The 17,630-nt window shown below is 25.8% G+C and overlaps 1 protein-coding gene across 5 annotated transcripts in view; it reads left to right on the top strand.

The window, feature by feature from the left end:
• The window catches only part of LOC117174558 (caveolin-3-like), a 506,197-nt gene extending 488,799 nt beyond the window's left edge, over positions 1-17,398 (top strand). For 2 of the 5 annotated variants that reach the window (XM_033363767.1, XM_033363766.1), the window contains exons 2-4: positions 3,725-3,813; positions 11,278-11,457; positions 16,820-17,398. In XM_033363767.1, coding sequence (XP_033219658.1) covers positions 3,727-3,813; positions 11,278-11,457; positions 16,820-17,017 — 465 coding nt within the window. In that variant the 5' untranslated portion in view covers positions 3,725-3,726 and the 3' untranslated portion in view covers positions 17,018-17,398. Of the gene's footprint in view, positions 1-3,563; positions 3,814-11,277; positions 11,458-16,819 lie in introns of those variants that run through there. The other 3 variants (XM_033363769.1, XM_033363768.1, XM_033363764.1) reach the window with 2 other exon arrangements.
• Positions 17,399-17,630: the final 232 nt, after the last annotated feature.

The following is a 17,630-nucleotide window of genomic DNA, read 5'->3' as shown; positions in this document are numbered from 1 at the left end:
TTTGCAGCTGCTATGTCCTGAATTTTATCTTTTTCATTCTAAATTTTATTATTTGTTGAAAAATTCATCGACAGAGGAGTATGATAGAATATGATAAAGATATAATTGCTTTAAAAAATAGGGAAATGTGCTAAAAACCGGGAAAAATGAAAAGAATTCTTTAGTAGTGATAAAACATCATACCAAAGGAAAGAGTGCTTGAAAATGGTTATCATATAAAATGGTTTCAATCCAGCGATTAATGATGTGGAATTAAAAAATATAAGAGGTGACAGAAATTTATTGGAGTTTTAAAAAGAATAATAAGTTATTAGATAAGAAAAAAATATATAAAAGAATTGACTTTTTCAAGAGAGGAATACAATTTTTAGTGCTTTTAATTTGAATATTTGAAAAATAAAGAATTATATGTAAAATTGAATAACTCTGTGGATTGAAAATTAAAGAGTGACGCCAAAATAGGCTGTTTTTAGCCTATCTTTTGGACCTCGCTAGCGACCTAGGGAAAAAATTTAAGAATATGTTACGTGTATCAAATTACTCGTCATTGAAAACCAAAGTGAGTATCGGTTTCCGTTTTTAGAAAATTAAAAAAAATTACCCCTATTTAAGGGTTGAGAAGACGCCTAAAAAAACTAAAAAATATAGGAAATACCGCTAACTATAAAATTATTTTTCACATGAAACCATTATCAATCAAGAAAATACGTGATCTTACATTATTTTTAATATAATTAAATTTATATTTCAATAATATTATTAAAAAAATTAATTTCTAATTATGTAAATAATTATTATAAATGATTAAATATTTTTAAAAAATTAAAATTTTTAAATAAATATTATAAATATAGTACTTTTATAATTATAATTTTAAAGTTTATCCCTTAGAATTAAACAAAAATTATTTGATTTATATATTTGTAAAAATATGTATACATAATCTCTTAAAACAGCTTTAAAGCGATTGAACTCCATGGCAATTCTGTAAAACCGTTTAAAAACTGTGAAAATACTGAACTCTTTTAAATCTCTTTAAAATTAATTGCAATCTTCAAAGTCCGCGGGAATCTTGCAAAATCTTTTGAAATTCCTTACAATGTACATTAAAATCTTTCAAAAGTCATTAATGTTTCTCGAAATCCCTCAAAAATCCTGTATCATATTTGTAAATACTTTGAAATCTTCGCAAATCTTTTGAAATCTCAAAATTCGTAAGAATACTTTGAAATCTTCATAAATCCCTTAAAACCCCTTGAAACTGTGAATATCCTAAAAATCTCTTCGAATCTTCAAAACAACAAGAAATCCCTTATAATCCTGTTGAATCCTTTATTATCCTTTTTGAGTTTTAAAATCCTTAAAATCTCTAAAAATCGTTTAACATCCTCGAAAGTCATGTAAAATATTTTGAAATCTTTGAAACCTCTTTAAAACATATTGAAATCTTTAATATTCGTGGGAATCTTTCTGAATCTTTTAACACCCATTAGAATATATTAAAATCCCTGTAATTAAAAACCCATAAAATACTTTATAATTGTCGGAAATCTCTTCCAATGCTGTTAAATCTTTCTTAATCTTAGAAAATTCTTTGAAATAAGTGAATATACTTTGGAATCTTTTGAAATTTCTTTGAATTGCTTCAAATTTGCGAAGTCTCATCAAAATCCCCTGAAATCCGCAGAAATCGTTCCTAATATCATAAAATTCTTAAAATTGCTTTGGTATCTCTTAAAATTCTTTTTAAAAAAATCCAGTCTTTTTGGTAGAAAATCATTTTTTTAAAATTATAACTGTTTGGTTAAAAATAATTTTGTTTTATTTGAGGATTTGTACTTTTATGAGTAATTTGTTGAAGATTCGTCTGATTGAGGTAAATTTAACTCTTTTTTAAAAATAAAAAGTGTTAATCTTTTTTTGTTATATATCAACTATTCTCTTTTTCGTTCTTTCATGTTGAAAATTCAACTCCTTGATTCAAAGTTGAACTACTACCTAATAATTTTGTTCTTCTCGTAGCTAATTCGTGATCTTGGCTTGAAGATTCAACAATTTTGTAGAAAATTAAACTTTTTAGCAGCGAATTCTTTTTTTTGTATCAAAGATTTCATAATTCTATTTTTGGTTTAAATCTATCTTTACAGTTTTAAAATTTAAATATTTGGTTGAAAATTGAACTGTCGGGATAGAAATGTAAATATTCGTTACAGATTTGTCTTTCTGGTAGAAAATTCATGTTCTTAGTTGAAAAATCAAGTATTTGGTAAACTATTTTTACCATTTGGTTAAAAGTTTATGTATTTTGTGGAAACTTGTAATTTTTAAATATTTTGCTCAAAATACGTTTTTTTTAGTTAAATAAAACAGTTTTTTTATTAAAAATTAAAATCTTTTTTGGTTCTTTATGAAATTTAACATATTTTGTTCAAAATTCATCTTTTTAGGTGGTATTTGAAATTTAATTATTTGCAATGAAAATATCATTATGCCATTTTTTGTTAAAAATTATTCTTTTTTAGTTTCAAAATTGAATCATTGTATTACAAATTTATGTAGTTTGTTGCATATTCTTCTTTTTGAGTTAAAAATGTATCTTTTTGCTAAATAATTTTACTATTTACTTCAAAATAAATGTATTTTGTCAAAGATTCTTCTGTTTGGTAGTCAATTAATTTTTTTTGAATATAACTAATTTTCTTGGTTGAAAATTCATCTTTTTGTTGCAAATTCAACTATTTGTTTGAAAATTTACTTTTTTCCCTGAAACGCTTTTTGGCTTAAAATTACAACATTTTATTCAATCGTTTTTGGTTAAAAATTGTATTGCTTGGTCAAAAATGTTTTTGTTTTGATTACAATTGTAACTGTTTTATTAAAAATGACATTTTTAGTTGAAAAAAATTATATTTTTTGGTCAAAAATTCATCTATTTGGTTGAGAAATAAATTTTGTTGTTGAAAATTAATATTTTTAGTTGACAATATTTCTGTTTTTTTTTATTCTTTTTTTTTTAGTAAAACATTCAACTTTTTTTTCAAAAATTCATCGTTTTGGAATAAAAGTTATACTATTTGGTTTAAAATGCACCTTTTTTCCTGAAAGTTCATATTTGTGGCTAAAAAATTTAACTGTATTTTAGAAAATTCATATTTTTAGTTTGAAAATTAAATTGTTTTGTAAAAAATTCGTTTTATTTTGTATGCCAATTCATCTCTTCAGGTTGACGATTCAGTTTTTGTTTTAAACATCGCCTTTTTTGGTTGAATACAATGATTAACTATTACATTTTTTGTTTGTTTTAAAATTCAACTAATTGACCCTGGCAAAAAAAAAAGATGCAAATAATTACAAGTAATAGTTTTTAATAATAAATTAGATGAAAATTACGAGGTATTTTCATAAAACAATGCCAGAAATAAGCTAATGCCTTCAACTGTAGTATAGCACTTGACTTTGAGGTATACTTATCCAGACTTTAATTATTTATTACGCAAAATCAATGGAAGAAGTCTCGCAACCGATTCTTGTCACTCGACAGTCGCTTATAACGAAACATCAGTTTAAAATTTTATTAGTCCTTTGCACCTAAAATAAGGAGCTTCAACTAACAATCACATGAATAATAATTTAATTCAAAAATTTAGTATAAAATTTTAAATGTGGCCCCGAGTACGAGAGGCTCTCAGATGTGACACTACGTGCGTGAATTTTCAAATTCCAGATATGGAGAAGGCGGAGTCCTCCATAGAAGGCGCAAGTGTAGCTGATCTGGAAGACAGAGACCCTAATAATTTGAATCAACACATTCAGGTGCGATGTTTTTCAGAATCTTAAACGTACGGAAACAAATATTCTTCAGTTTTAATAAATTTATCAATATTCAAAATTTTTAAAGTTCGTGATTGCTCTAATGTTTGGTGGCCTTAAATAATGACTTCAGAAAGCAACCAACTTATAATCGGTCTGAAATTTAGTACAAGAAAAAAATTAGGATTTTTGTTTTGTTTTTTGAAAGCTGCTAAACTAATGAATGTATCTGTATATTAGGGTGGCTCGAAAAGAGAAAATTTGGGAAATCGGAAATAGAACTATGTGAAAAGTAGCGTATTAGGACCCTGGTAAAGTGCAATTCATTTGGATTCGATCGATAAACGCCTTAGCTTTGCGCTTTAACATAATTTTTTGTTTTAATTCTTTATTTTCATAATTTTGATATTTTTGTGGATGTCATTTTTTACATTCCCGGAAGCCTTAAACAACTTTTAAATGTTCTCAGATTTCCAATTGCAGCCCCATTAGTAGAGAAAGCTAAAAAAAGTCTGATATTTATTAATAAAAATTAAAAATTTATTATTAAAAACACTCTGGGAAAAATTGATAAGTTTGTGGAATCAGAAACAAAGAGGCAGCATATTTTCCAAGAAGTCATTTTTTTGTTTCTTTTTTTAAGAAATTCAGTATATTGACACCTATGATTTCCTAGACTGATCGCATTTTTTCTAGCGTATTTTTACCTGTCGTTACGTTCTAGAAACCCGAAAAAGTCTTCATATTTCTGCAGGTTTTAAAATTATTTTTTGAAAACAGGGCTCTGCTAAAAATTAATAATGTCTGATGAGACTGCGTATAAAAATATGTGTAAATTTAGAGAGTCATTTAAGACTTTCAGAAATGTAGAAAAAAATGTACATTCATGAAAAATTTTAAATTACGAAAATACGTATTTTTTCCAACATATTTTCTTAACGCGCAAAACCAGAGCATTTATCGATTGAATTCAAATTATTGATATATTTTCAGGGTCCTTACACGCTACTTTTTCACATAGTTCTATTTCCGACCTCCGAATTTTTGTACGCACTCTTCCTACTGTATATCATAAATAAATTGATTTCCTAATGCTTTTTTGTTTTCAAGTTTTTCAGTAATATAGTATTTAAACCTAATTTTTGAATGATCAGTCTCAACATCAGATAATATATATTATTGAAAAATTATATTCTTGTAAATCATGCAAGGACCCTATTCAATGCACAAAAGTTTAATTTAATCTTAATAAATAATCGATCTTTTTGTATATAATGTTTTATAGAACAAAATGAGCCATTGTTTATTGAGTTTGGATACAAATGAGGATAATTTGTAAAGAAATTTTAAAATATTAATTTTTTTCTGATTCTTTTTCAAAATGCGCCAAATTGATGACGCTTGTATCGATTTTTAAACCGTTTTTTAGGTTTACTTATATATAAAAATATCCTACAGAACTTTTTTTTATTTCGTTAAAATACAACTTTTTTCATAAGACTTTTTGGTGAAATCGTTATTTTTTAGGAGAAAGGACAAAAAATTAAAATCATGCTGATTTCTCATGATTTTGATAAAAAAAACTATGTCTTTGAAAGTATGAATTTCAGTGAAAAATATCGAACATTGAAGATATAGATATCAATAAATTAGATGAAAAGAATAAATTCAGCCATTAAACTTTAAAATCGGTTTCGAATTGCCTTTTTCATGCCGGTTTGAGATAAAATGTGAATTTATCGAAAAAAATAAATAAAAAAATGCATGTGAAGTTGTGAAAAAAAGAAAATCCAGGACTGTTCCATATTTTCCAGGACAAAAAAATACATTATTACAGTTAATACAGTTTAATTTCGTGCAATGAGCTTATTTTATTAGGATCAATTGAAATTTGACTGACTTATTGAATTTTTACCTAATTTAAGTTTAATTTTTAATAAGACAATAACATTTTGAACAAATAAGTTGAATTTTTAACCAAATTGTTGAATTTTCTCATAAATGATCGAATTTTAAACAAACAAAGATTAGACTTTAACTAAAAACAGTTGCATTTACAACAAAATAATTACATTTATCAGAAAACATTTTAATTCTTAAGAAAAAAGTGAATTTTAAATCCGACGGGACAAATTTTCTGTCCAAAAGGACGAATGTTCAAGAAAAAAGTTAAATTTTAAACCAAAAAGGATGAATTTTAAACAAAACACTTTAACTTTATAATTAAGAAAATGAACTTCCAATCGAACAGTCGTATTTTGAAACAAAAAACATTATACATACTTCAAACAAAAATTTAAATTTCCCACAAAAAGATAAACTTTTAACAACAAAAAATGAAATAGTTTATATTTAAAAAAAAGGATTTTGAACAAAATAGTTCAATTTATAAGATGAGTTTCTAACAAAAATGATGAATTTTTAACAAAATAGATAGATTTTCAAATAAATAATTCAATTATTACCTAAAAAAGAAAGAAAAAATCAATTATAAAGCAAAATGGTTCAAAGTAGTTTACCCAAGTCGTTTTATTTTCAATTTAATAAAAATATATTTTTAACCGAAAAAAAAGATTTTTACACAGTAAATAAGTTTTTAATTTCTGAAATTAATTTTTTTTAAATAAATAGAAAAAGAAATAAGAATATAAGGCAACTAAATTACTAAGAAGAATGTTACATCAGAGAAGTGCCACATTTAATTTTTTCAATTGTCTAACTTTACTTTGACCAATTTTTTATTTTCCTTGACCATTAATATTCAAATACCAGAATCTTTGTAACAGTTTTAACGAACCTTCTTTAATACACGCAATGAAATAACTCAAATAAAAATTTTTAAAGTAAAAATGTATTATCTTTAACAGTTATTTAAAGTGCCTTTTGGAGAAATTTTCTGACTTCTTCAAGTTTTTTTCTTCAAAATCCCTGATTTTCTGTAACCAATAAAATTTCCTGACTTTTCCCTAATTTCCAAGTTTTTCCTGACCTACGCACAATGGAAAAACAACTTTTTTGGTTGAAAATAAAGTACAGCCCACAAATATTGACCGATTTGAAAAGTTGTCTAGTCTGAGTTTTTATTCAGTTTTTAATTTGTTTGTAATAAACAAATATTACAAAAAAATGTCAATTTTTTTATTGGACGTTCCCGGTTCTTGTCAATAATAGGAACAATGTTTTAATCACATAAGTTTCATAAATTTACATTAGATAAACATATTCTATTGATACAAGAAATAAAAAAATTATTATGAATAAATTATTTGTTCAAAATATTTTTCTACAGTTTTCAATAATTGTACGTTTTTTAAGTTTTATAGCAAGAAATTTTGAAGAAAAAAATATTATAATAAAACAAATTCCCCTTACGATCATTCTTCTTAATATTTGAAATAAATTTAATAAACAAACCCATTATTCGTGCATCTGTTGCCCGAAAAATTCATTTTTCTCGATGTCAGTCATTTTAATTGGGAAGTCGATAATAATTTTATCAACACCCATACTCAAATGATAAATCGTTTGTTTTCTTTTCACAAATGTAATAAACAAATGTATTATTCGGTAAGTTGTCGACGGAAAAATTAGTCTTGTTTTCGATGTCAGTTCTTTTCATTCAGAATTTCATGATAATTTCAGCACCTGGAAATTAAACATAAGTTTTTCATATTATTTTGTCTTCTGCAACATAGCGAAGTTTTATTGACATAGGTGACTGACATTTCGACACCCTTCCTCAGTCAAATTGTAACCAAATCTAATCAATAAAAGCTCATTACATGCGCAATTGATCTTACTTTCAATACATTGAGAGACGAAAATGATTAAATTTAAAAAGCGTCATTATATTGTAGTAGAAGTTGGAAAAAAGTCGAGAATAAATGAGAAAGTTTAAAATATTTTTAAATGTAGCTGCAGGATTTTCACTGTGATAAAATGGTGTGCTGAAAATGAAAGTATGAAAATTATTGAGGGTAGGTTTATAATTCCTTTTTTTTAGTTCATTAACCATTTCATAGAAATTGTAATAACTCCTTATTATAATAACAATTTTTCATCTATTAATTTAAGTTTTGACCCCTATTCTTGGCTGGAACAATATTAGTTGTTGTGTTCTTGAAAATAAAATTAAAATTTAGAGCAATTATATTAAGTTTCAACACCTATCAGTGGTTGAAATTCTTTATATTACTAATTGAAAAATTCACAAAACTTCAAAACAAACGTATCTGAAGACAGGATTAATTTCAACTGCCTTACTGGCGAGTCTGGTGAGTCGGACGCCCATGACGAAACATAAAGAGTCAAAAAATTTATATTTTATTTTTAAAATACACTTTTTTTAACTAATTACAGAACTTTGTTTTTTTATCATGTTATTTGGGTCAATTGAAAACAATATCTTCAAAAAAACCGGCAAAGATGTAATCTAATTATAGGGAAAATATTATCACGAATGTAGTTTTTATGTGGGAAATTAATTTTAGGATAACTTGACATTTTAGAAAATATAATTGGTCATCTCTACATTAAAAATATATATGGGTCATTCGAAAAGTACCGTCCATAAACTACGTTACCAATTTGAGGGAGAGGGGGTCACGTAAGAAACGACGGTTGGTAACAGGTGGGGGAGGGGCTCCAGTTGAAGTAACCTGACAGACATGAATAAAATTTAGTACATTTCTTAAATATAAATTTCAGAAAGTTTAAGACTTTTGCAAAAGATTTCGCTCCATCGGTTCAGTTAAATACTAACTTAGTAAGTTTGAAAATTACACTCTAGATCCCATAGAAGCCAGTCCGATTTTGTAATTCTTAGAAGTGCTGGCCCACGCAGCTTCTCAGGGGACAGGGCGTGAGACGATTGCGACTCTCACCTAGAAATTATTATGCATTCAAATTGGAAAGGGTTCAGACGGCCAAGACTGTTAACATTTCTAGAACGTCTATTTAGTAACAAGGCAACACCCGAAACTGTTATTATATAGGACTTGGAGTGTACTTTCATATTTCAGACTTCAAACTCTTCCAGACCCCTCTTCTTTCCCCGTTTTCTCGATTTTTCAATAATTTTTATTTTTTGTGAAAAATTCTATTATTCGATTGAAAATTCAATTCTTTTATTGAAAATGCAATTATTTTGTTAAAAACGTATCTTTCTTTGTGAAAAATTTAACAGCTTCATTGACAGTTGTACTTCTTTGTTAAAACTTTCTCTTTTTTGATGAAGATGCATCTCTTTGGTTGAAAATCCATCTTTTCGGTGAAAATTTAATCACTTTGTAGAAAAATGAACTATAGGATCAAAAATTAAATTATGTGTTGGAAAAATTAACTGCTGAATAATCATAGTGTCCGTCTATAAATTCAACTGGTTTTTGTGGAAAATTCAACTATTTTGTTGAAATTCATCCTTTTGAGTAGAAAATTAATTTTATTTTTTTAATATTTATTATTTTGTCTGTGGCTTAAAACTATCGGATTACAAACTCATCTTTTCTTGTTCAATTTAACCAGAAGAAAATTCTTTTTTTTTTGTTTGAAATTAATTTTTTTAATTGCAAATGTAACTATTCCATTTTTTTTTAACTCAACTATTTGATTGAAAATTCAAACGCTTCGTTAAAAAAATTGAAGTATTTGCTGTTGGATGAGAAGTACAACTTTTTTTAGAAAATTAATTTATTTTGTTTAAAAATCGTCTTTTTGGGTAGAAAATTATTATTTTTTCTTAAATTTATCTCATTGGCCGAGGATTCAACTATTTTGTGATAAATTCGTTTTTCTTATTTAATTCAACTGTTAAAAAATTATTTTTAATGTTGAAAAGTAATTTTTTTAACTAAAAATGTAACTTCCATTTTTTGATAAAAACTTTGGTCTTTTTTTTTAATCAACTATTTGATTTTATGGAAAAAATTCAATTGTTTTGTTTTTAATTCATTATTTTGTTGAAAATACGTCTTTTTGAGCATAAAATTAATCTTATTTTTTAAAAATTCATTTTTTTAACTGTGGATTTAACTGTTTCGTGCCAAATCGTTTTTCTGGTTTAATTAAACCGAAAAAATAGTTATTTTTTTATTGAAAATTAATTTCTAAACTTATAATGTACCTGTTTCATTTTTGGTTTGCAAAATTGTTTTTTTTTTTTGTTCAAGATTTATATATTTGGTTAATAATTAAAATATTTATTTGAAAAATTAACAACTTGGTAGAAAAATTCACTTTATTGTTGAAAATTCATTTTGCCGTGTGAAAAATTCAACGGTTTTGTTGAAAGTTCATGAAGAGAATTCATGGAAAGCTAATCTTTTTTGAGCAAAAAATTAATCTTCAACGTAGTAATCTCCAAAGTAGAAAATTCCTTTGTTTTAATTTAATTTTTCTAACTGAAAGGGTAACTGTTCCATTTTTTGTTAAAACTACGATTCTCAATTAGGGCGCGGGATATAAAAATTCTCCCAAAATTGGTAAGACAGTTTATTGATGACCACAAAGATCAGGATGTCTTTTGTTCTGGAAATCTTTGAATAACTGAAAAAGCCCTTGAATTCTTTTTTACCTGGAAAAATCTGGAAAATTCCTTGAATTTTGATCATGCTCCTTCAATTTGTATTTCTTTAAAGAAAAAATAGGGTTTTAAACTTGCTCATTGCCAAACGAAATAAGACTGCTGAACCGTTTTTTGGTAGTTTTCATTTGATTTCTAATTTTTAGTTACGTTTGAAAGTAGTAAACACACTTATTTAAAAATAGATTGTTAATTTTATTTCGGTTAAAATCACGAAGCTATAATCAAAAATATTTCAAAGTTTCTCATTTATTCCCATTTTTTTAACTTTAACAATTTAATTACATTTTTTGAAATTCAATAATTTTTTGTTGTTAATATCGAAAGTCAGCTCAATTTCACGTGTAATAAGTTTTTATTGATGAGAATTGATTTAAATTTAAATCAATTATTCCACACTACATATTAAGTTTTTAAATCTGCTTATAAATAAATAAATATGATGACAAAAATGGGAATTTTTTATATTTTACGATCCCGGTGCTCGTCAATAATAGGAAAATTTTAGTAATCGCCTGCGTTTCGTAGATTTACGTTAGATAAAGATACTCCATCTATCAAATAAACAAAAACAAGCTATAAACAAATTGTATGTTGAAAATTTCTTTTCTATTAAATTGAATAATTTTACTTTTTTTAACGTCATATTTTAAGAAAGTGATAAGGAAACAATATTGTAATGAAGTGTATTTCTCTTAAGATCATTCTTATTAAAATTATAAACAAATTTAATAAACAAATGCAGTTTTTGGGCAAACGTCAACACAAAAAATTCCTTTTTTTTTGTGTCAGCCCTATTGCCCTAATCCGATGTGGTAGAAAAATTTGTTCATGAGGTCACTGACTTTTCTCTGCGCGATTATAATCAAAGTTAATATTGACCGCAGGTGACGTGGGAGGACGTAATCGGTGAACCAGATGGAATTCGAAGTCCAGAATGCGCTTGGCGATTAAGTGGTCAGTGTTTTCGATTATCGAGAGGATGTTGCTATATTTTTCTTTCAGTCTTGGTGGCTCCCTTGGTTGCCCTTTTCATGGGTCTCACCTTTGCGTGCCTTGCCTTTGGGGTGAGTTTATTAGATTTTCATTACTGCGAACATTTCTTCAAATCAATAACGGACCTTCAGCCTTTATTGACCGTTCATTGTATACCGGAATTCTTGACTTAATAATGACGATTTATTAATCGTAGGAAAATTAAATAAAAAGCTTTTTCATTACAGGTTCAATCGGAGCGTCCACAAATGACGCGACGCTCTAAAGGGTTGGGGGGAGGGGTCGCAAAGGTTTTGCAACACGTGATACTTCTCTCATCAAAAAATAAAATTTAAATCCACCTTAAAGACCAATATTATTGAAACAAAAATCTAGTAATTACATTTTCGACAAAGTAGTTGAATTTTTAATATAATCGGATACATTTTTTAGAAGAGAGTTTAATTTTCTACTTGAAAAGTGTAATTTTCGAGAAAAATGTTAATTTTCAACCAAAAAAGATGAATTTTCAATCCGAGGGACCAATTTTCTACCAGACAGTTGAATTTTTAACCAAAGAAGATAAATTTACCAACAAAATAATAGTTGAATTTTCAACAAAATGATTAAAATTTGAATATAATAATTGAAATTTCAACATAATATTTTAAGTTTTAAACAAAAACATAATTTATAACAAGGTGGTTTAACATTCAACCATAAAGTTAAATTTTAATCAACAACAAAAAACGAATTGCCAACATAATTGTTAAATTTTTTGAATGAATTGTTCGCTTTTTAACCAAATAGTTTAATTTTCTACCAAAGTAGTTTAATTTTTAGTTAAAAATATGAATTTTCAAGAAGGAAGTTAATTTCCGTGCAAATAGTGTCATTTCCACCTAAAATGATACATTTCAAATCAAAAAAGACAAGTTGTTACAAAATAGTAGTTTTAAAAAATGCGTCCTTTGCAAACTATGTAATATTCAATATTAAAAAAAAAAATTATTTTCAAATTAAAAAGAATTGAACCCAACCAAATGGACGAGCTTTTAAAACCAAGAAGATTAATTAGCTACCAAAAAAGAACGGATTTATAGCACAATATTCAAAATTGAAACCAAAGAGTTGACTTTTTAACCTAGAAGATTAATTTCTGGCAAAAAATTATCAAAAAAATATTTGAATATTCAAACAAATATTTGAATTTTTAACTAACGAAGATGAATTTTCTACAAAATTACTAAACTTTCAACTGAAAAAATATACATTCACAACCAAAAATGAAACGAATTTTTAACAAAATAGTTACGTTATTTTAACTAAAGAGATGAATATTTAACTAAAGCAATAAATTTTTAACAAATTGGTTTAACTTTCAACCAAAAAGTTAATTTTTTAACCAAAAGAGATTACTTTTTGACAAAACAGTTTGAATTTTCAAAAAAATAATTTAATTTTCACATAAATATTAGATTTTTGAACCAAACTAGATGCATTCCGAACAAGGGGGGGGGGGTCTAGTCAAAAATCTAATTGCAAAATTAGAAGCTACCTGTTCGAAAGAAAAATGGACAAGTTCCTTTTAATAACCAAAAGAAGAATTTTACTTGTAATTTATTCTAGACTTGATTTATTAATTTTCTTAAAATTTAATTCCAATCTATTCGATTTCGATCCAAGCTGTCCTATATATTATTCAGTATTGGAATTAAACAATTTGTGAGGCATAATCTAATTTGATCAGAATCTATTGTTGACTGATGTCATATCAAGTCAAATAGTCTGACCCTGGTGATGTCGCGGTATTGTTTGGGACTAAAATAGATTGTTTTCCAAAGAAAAATATGAGAGACGTATTTTTTGTTCTTTACCAAGAAATTGTTTTCCTTAATCTGGGCTACTTGAGCTTTTCAGTGAATAAAAAAATAATAATAATAAACAATATAATAATAATAAAATAAAATAAATAGAATAAAATATAATAAATTAATTAAATTGTGAGTTTTTGTTCTATAGTGTTAAAAAAAATAAAATCAATCAAAATAGGTTAGCAAAAAACATAATTTCATCAATTATCTTATTTAAATTTTGTAAATGGTGTTTACTTAGACTCGTTAATAATGAGATATTCTTATGTTAAAAATTAAGATTCTGTGACTGTATATTCTGTAAATTGAAACTCATAAATATATTCTGAAATTTAAGAAGTAATAATATTAAAAGAGTAATGAAAAATTCTTTAAAAATTCCAAAAGTTTAACTTTGTACTTCTTTGTTAAAAGTTTCTTGATTCTTTGATACAATGTATAAAAAAATGTCGAAATTATTACTAAAGATAAAAAATGCGTAACTGAATTTTCCCAAATTTATCATAATTTTTCTAAATTCATCATCGAAATAATATAATTAGGCAGAAAAAAACATAAACATTTAAATATTATTACTATATAATATAATATACAATATAATGAATTATTAATAATTGTAAATAAACAAACAAAAAATACTGAAAGTGTTTACGCACCAATCTGAGATGTTCCGAAATCATCAAATTGGCGACATTATGATTAAATCCTCGAAATTTTAAGGAGCTATTTAAAATTTCAATATGTGCTTATGCAATATCCATGATATAAAATAAAATATTCTACCTGTTATAAAAAATATTAAATATAATTTTTATATATTTTTAAAAATTTTAAATATTGATAATTCGAAATTTCGGGAATTTACACACACACACACACACACACACATATATATATATATATATATATATATAACACTCTTTCAGAAACTTTAAAACGAGAATAGCAAAATTTGCAAAAAAAATTCTTATTTGAGAGCAGATTATGGCAATGAGAAATCAATGAGGCAGAAAAGGATAGGACAGTTGTAGAGAGAAGTAGAATAAAAAGTGATAAAACAGGATGGAAAAGGATATAATGTTCGGAAAAGGTTGTTGCATAAAAGTGGATAAAACTAAATTGAAAAGTATAAGCTTTTTATAAAAAAGAACTTGGATAAAAGTAGATAAAATACAAGACAAATGTATACTATTTGTGGAGAGAATATGAGCCATTGCGTATATTTTTATTAACAATTTAGAATATCAAAACATTTTCCAGATATTTGAAGATTTCGTTTAATTTCATGTTAAATCTAATAAAATGGATCACCGAATCTAAGGGAGGGTTTCATAAATAATAAATGAATAAAAATTAATACAAAGTTAAAAAATAAATAAAAATTCTGTGTTTATTCATTTTTTTTCAAATACCTTAAAAACTTTAAAATTATTCACAATCTTTGAAAATACTTAAATATATTAAAAAATCTCTTTAAATCTTTGATATCTTTAAAAATCCTTTAAGTATTGTAAATAAATTCTTGAAATTTTCAGTAAATTATTATAAAATAACTTAAAGATATTCTTTGAAATTGTTTTATTCTCGTGAAACTTCCTTGGAATACTTAAAGGTACCGTAAAATATTTAAAATCCTTGAAAATCCCTTAACATTTTTTTAAGCTGCTGAAAAATCCTTGGAATCTTTTTAAAAACATTAAAACCTTGAAAAAAATATATATCTTCAAATTCTTGAAATCGACTGAAATTCCTTTGAATCTTTGAAGAATTCTAATCTTTTGAATTTGTTAAAATTTTAGAAATACTTTGAAATTTTTTAAAATCTTGTAAAATAATTTGAAATCCTTCAATTCTTATCAATAAATTCTTTGCGATTTCATTAAAAGATTATAAAATCTTTTAAACCCCTGTACAGTTTCATAACATTCAATGACATTCCTTAAAAGTCTTCGAAATATTTCAAGTTCTTGAAATCCTTTGAGATCCTGGGAAATGGATTAAAATATCTTTTTGAGACCCTTTAAAATGCTGCAAAATTACTTAAATCCTCTAAAATCTTATAAAATCGCATGTAATCTATTGAAATTCCTTAAGAATCCTTAAAAACATTTGGAAATATTAGAAAGTATCTAAAATTCCTTGGAATATTTTCAAATTCTTCAAATATTTCTTAAATCTTTCATACCTTAAAATATTTTAAAATATTATGAACTTTTTGAAATCCTCAGCGAATGTTTAAAATAGCTCAATTATTATTAAAAAAAATTATTTACATTTCACTCAATCTGATGAGATCTTTTGCAAATTCTTGACAATTTTTTAATTGAATGCAACATCCTTCGCATCCTTTAAAATAACCTAAAATATGTCCAATCCTTCAAAATTTGTTTAATTTTCGGCAAAGTCCTCGAAATCCTTCAAAATACCGTAAAATATTGCGATTTATTTGAAACCCTTTGAAATCCCTGAGTTCTTTTAAATTAATGGTTTTAAATTTCATTAAAATATGATAAATTCCCTTGAAATCCCGTAAAATTTCATATAATACGGTGGTACTCTTCAGAAATCTTCTAAAATCCTTGGAAATCTTCTAAAATTCCTTGGAATCTTTTAAAATATTTCGAGTTATTTCCAAGGATTTTAAGTAATTTAAAAGATTTCGATTTTTATTATGTTTTGAAATTTTTGAAAATACCTCGAAATTTTTAAGAATCTTTTAAAATCTTCAAAGTTCTTTAAAATTTCCCAATCCTTGTAAATAGATTCTTTAAAACTTATTAAAATATTATAATGTACCTTGTAAGCATGATGTCCTTTATGAAATCTGATGGCATTCCTTCAAATCCATTAAAATATTTGAGGTTCCATGAAATCTTTTGAGGTCTTTGGAAATTTGCTAGAATACCTTATTAATAGCCTTTTCAATTCTTTAAAATTAATGAAATCCTCGGAAATCCTAAGAAAATCGCACGGCATCTTGATAAACTAAATAAATCGTAAAATTCTAAAAAAATCCTGTGAAATATTTGGGAGACCTCTGAAATTCCTTGGAAGTTTCGAACATATCTTAGTTCAAACCAATAGATTTACACAATGTTGAACGATTTTGCTGGTAGTACTAATTTCAAAAATTGTAAAAAGGCTCTGTTTTTGTAGATATTTTTGGTAAAATTACCACAATATAATAACTACTATATTATTATTATATGACTGCTGTATGATTGATTATAAATTGTACTATAATCATAATTAATATAATATAATTACTACTATAGCAGTCCGTGTATCCAAAAATATAGATTTTGGATAAATGGATTTCCTATAAGGTTGATTTGTTAAAAATATTACGTACCTGTATCGATTTACCCCTTCTCCTTTTCATGTAATAGATTATAAAATTTCCCGAGCACCCCCCCCCCCCCCCCCCCCCCCCCCCCCCGTGGATGGCCCTATTGAATTTTAGAAAAAAATTCCATTTTTATTCAGTCACGATTCAATTATAAATATTTATTTTCATTAAACTGCATAATAATTTCATATTTGTTATTTGATTAAATTTTGATTTTAATTACATTTACAGCAAGTTTGGTGCTGTGCTCCATGTATCCGGATTTTTAAAATAATCTTCATGCCGATAAGAGTCTGCAACACAATAATTATCCAGGCATCAATGCGTCCATGTATGGAATCGATTGGATATTTGTGCCACAATATCAGAATATTTAATCAAAGACTTCCTGACGGACCAGAACGAAAAGATGATATGGTTTTAATTTAAATTTAAAAAACGTGCCGTTTGGTGCCTTTCTTCAACCAAAAACTTCCATGTAATTTCTTTACATGCATCAGCACAAACATATCATCGAGGAATGAATCAGAAAATTTATTCTTCCTACAGTTTTTGAATTATTGAGAGTTTATTTATTGCAAATTATTTTTAGGTATACCAAAAATCAAGCTAATAATTTGTCTCCGGAGATGGATTAAAATGCTGTAAACAGTTTGAAATGATTGACAACTCTAACAATTTTAGGATGGAAATTATATTTTTGGTTTTGTGATATTTAGGTTTATTATAATGACGCAAATTAAATTATTTATTGATATAAGTTAACTGTTAACTGTTTTAATTGTCTAATTATTAAAATACTTTAAAGTATAATAAAGCTTTCGCAGTTTCATTATTCTTTATAATTATTTGATCGTAAGTTTATTTATGCTTATGCTCTTTCAGGAATTATAAATAATTTATGTAATAAGTAATTGAAGAACTGAATACAATTTATATGATCTTAACATTATAAAATCTTAATTGAATGAATAATGCAGATTCGAAAAAATTAAAGAAGCGATATTTTTGTATGAAATGAGAACATTGGCTGAATTAACAA

The sequence above is a fragment of the Belonocnema kinseyi genome, chromosome 6 (genome assembly GCF_010883055.1).
Source record: "Belonocnema kinseyi isolate 2016_QV_RU_SX_M_011 chromosome 6, B_treatae_v1, whole genome shotgun sequence".
In the NCBI taxonomy this organism is placed as follows: domain Eukaryota; kingdom Metazoa; phylum Arthropoda; class Insecta; order Hymenoptera; family Cynipidae; genus Belonocnema; species Belonocnema kinseyi.
Note: the sequence above shows the minus strand (reverse complement) of the source record. Positions and strands in the feature narration are given on the sequence as shown.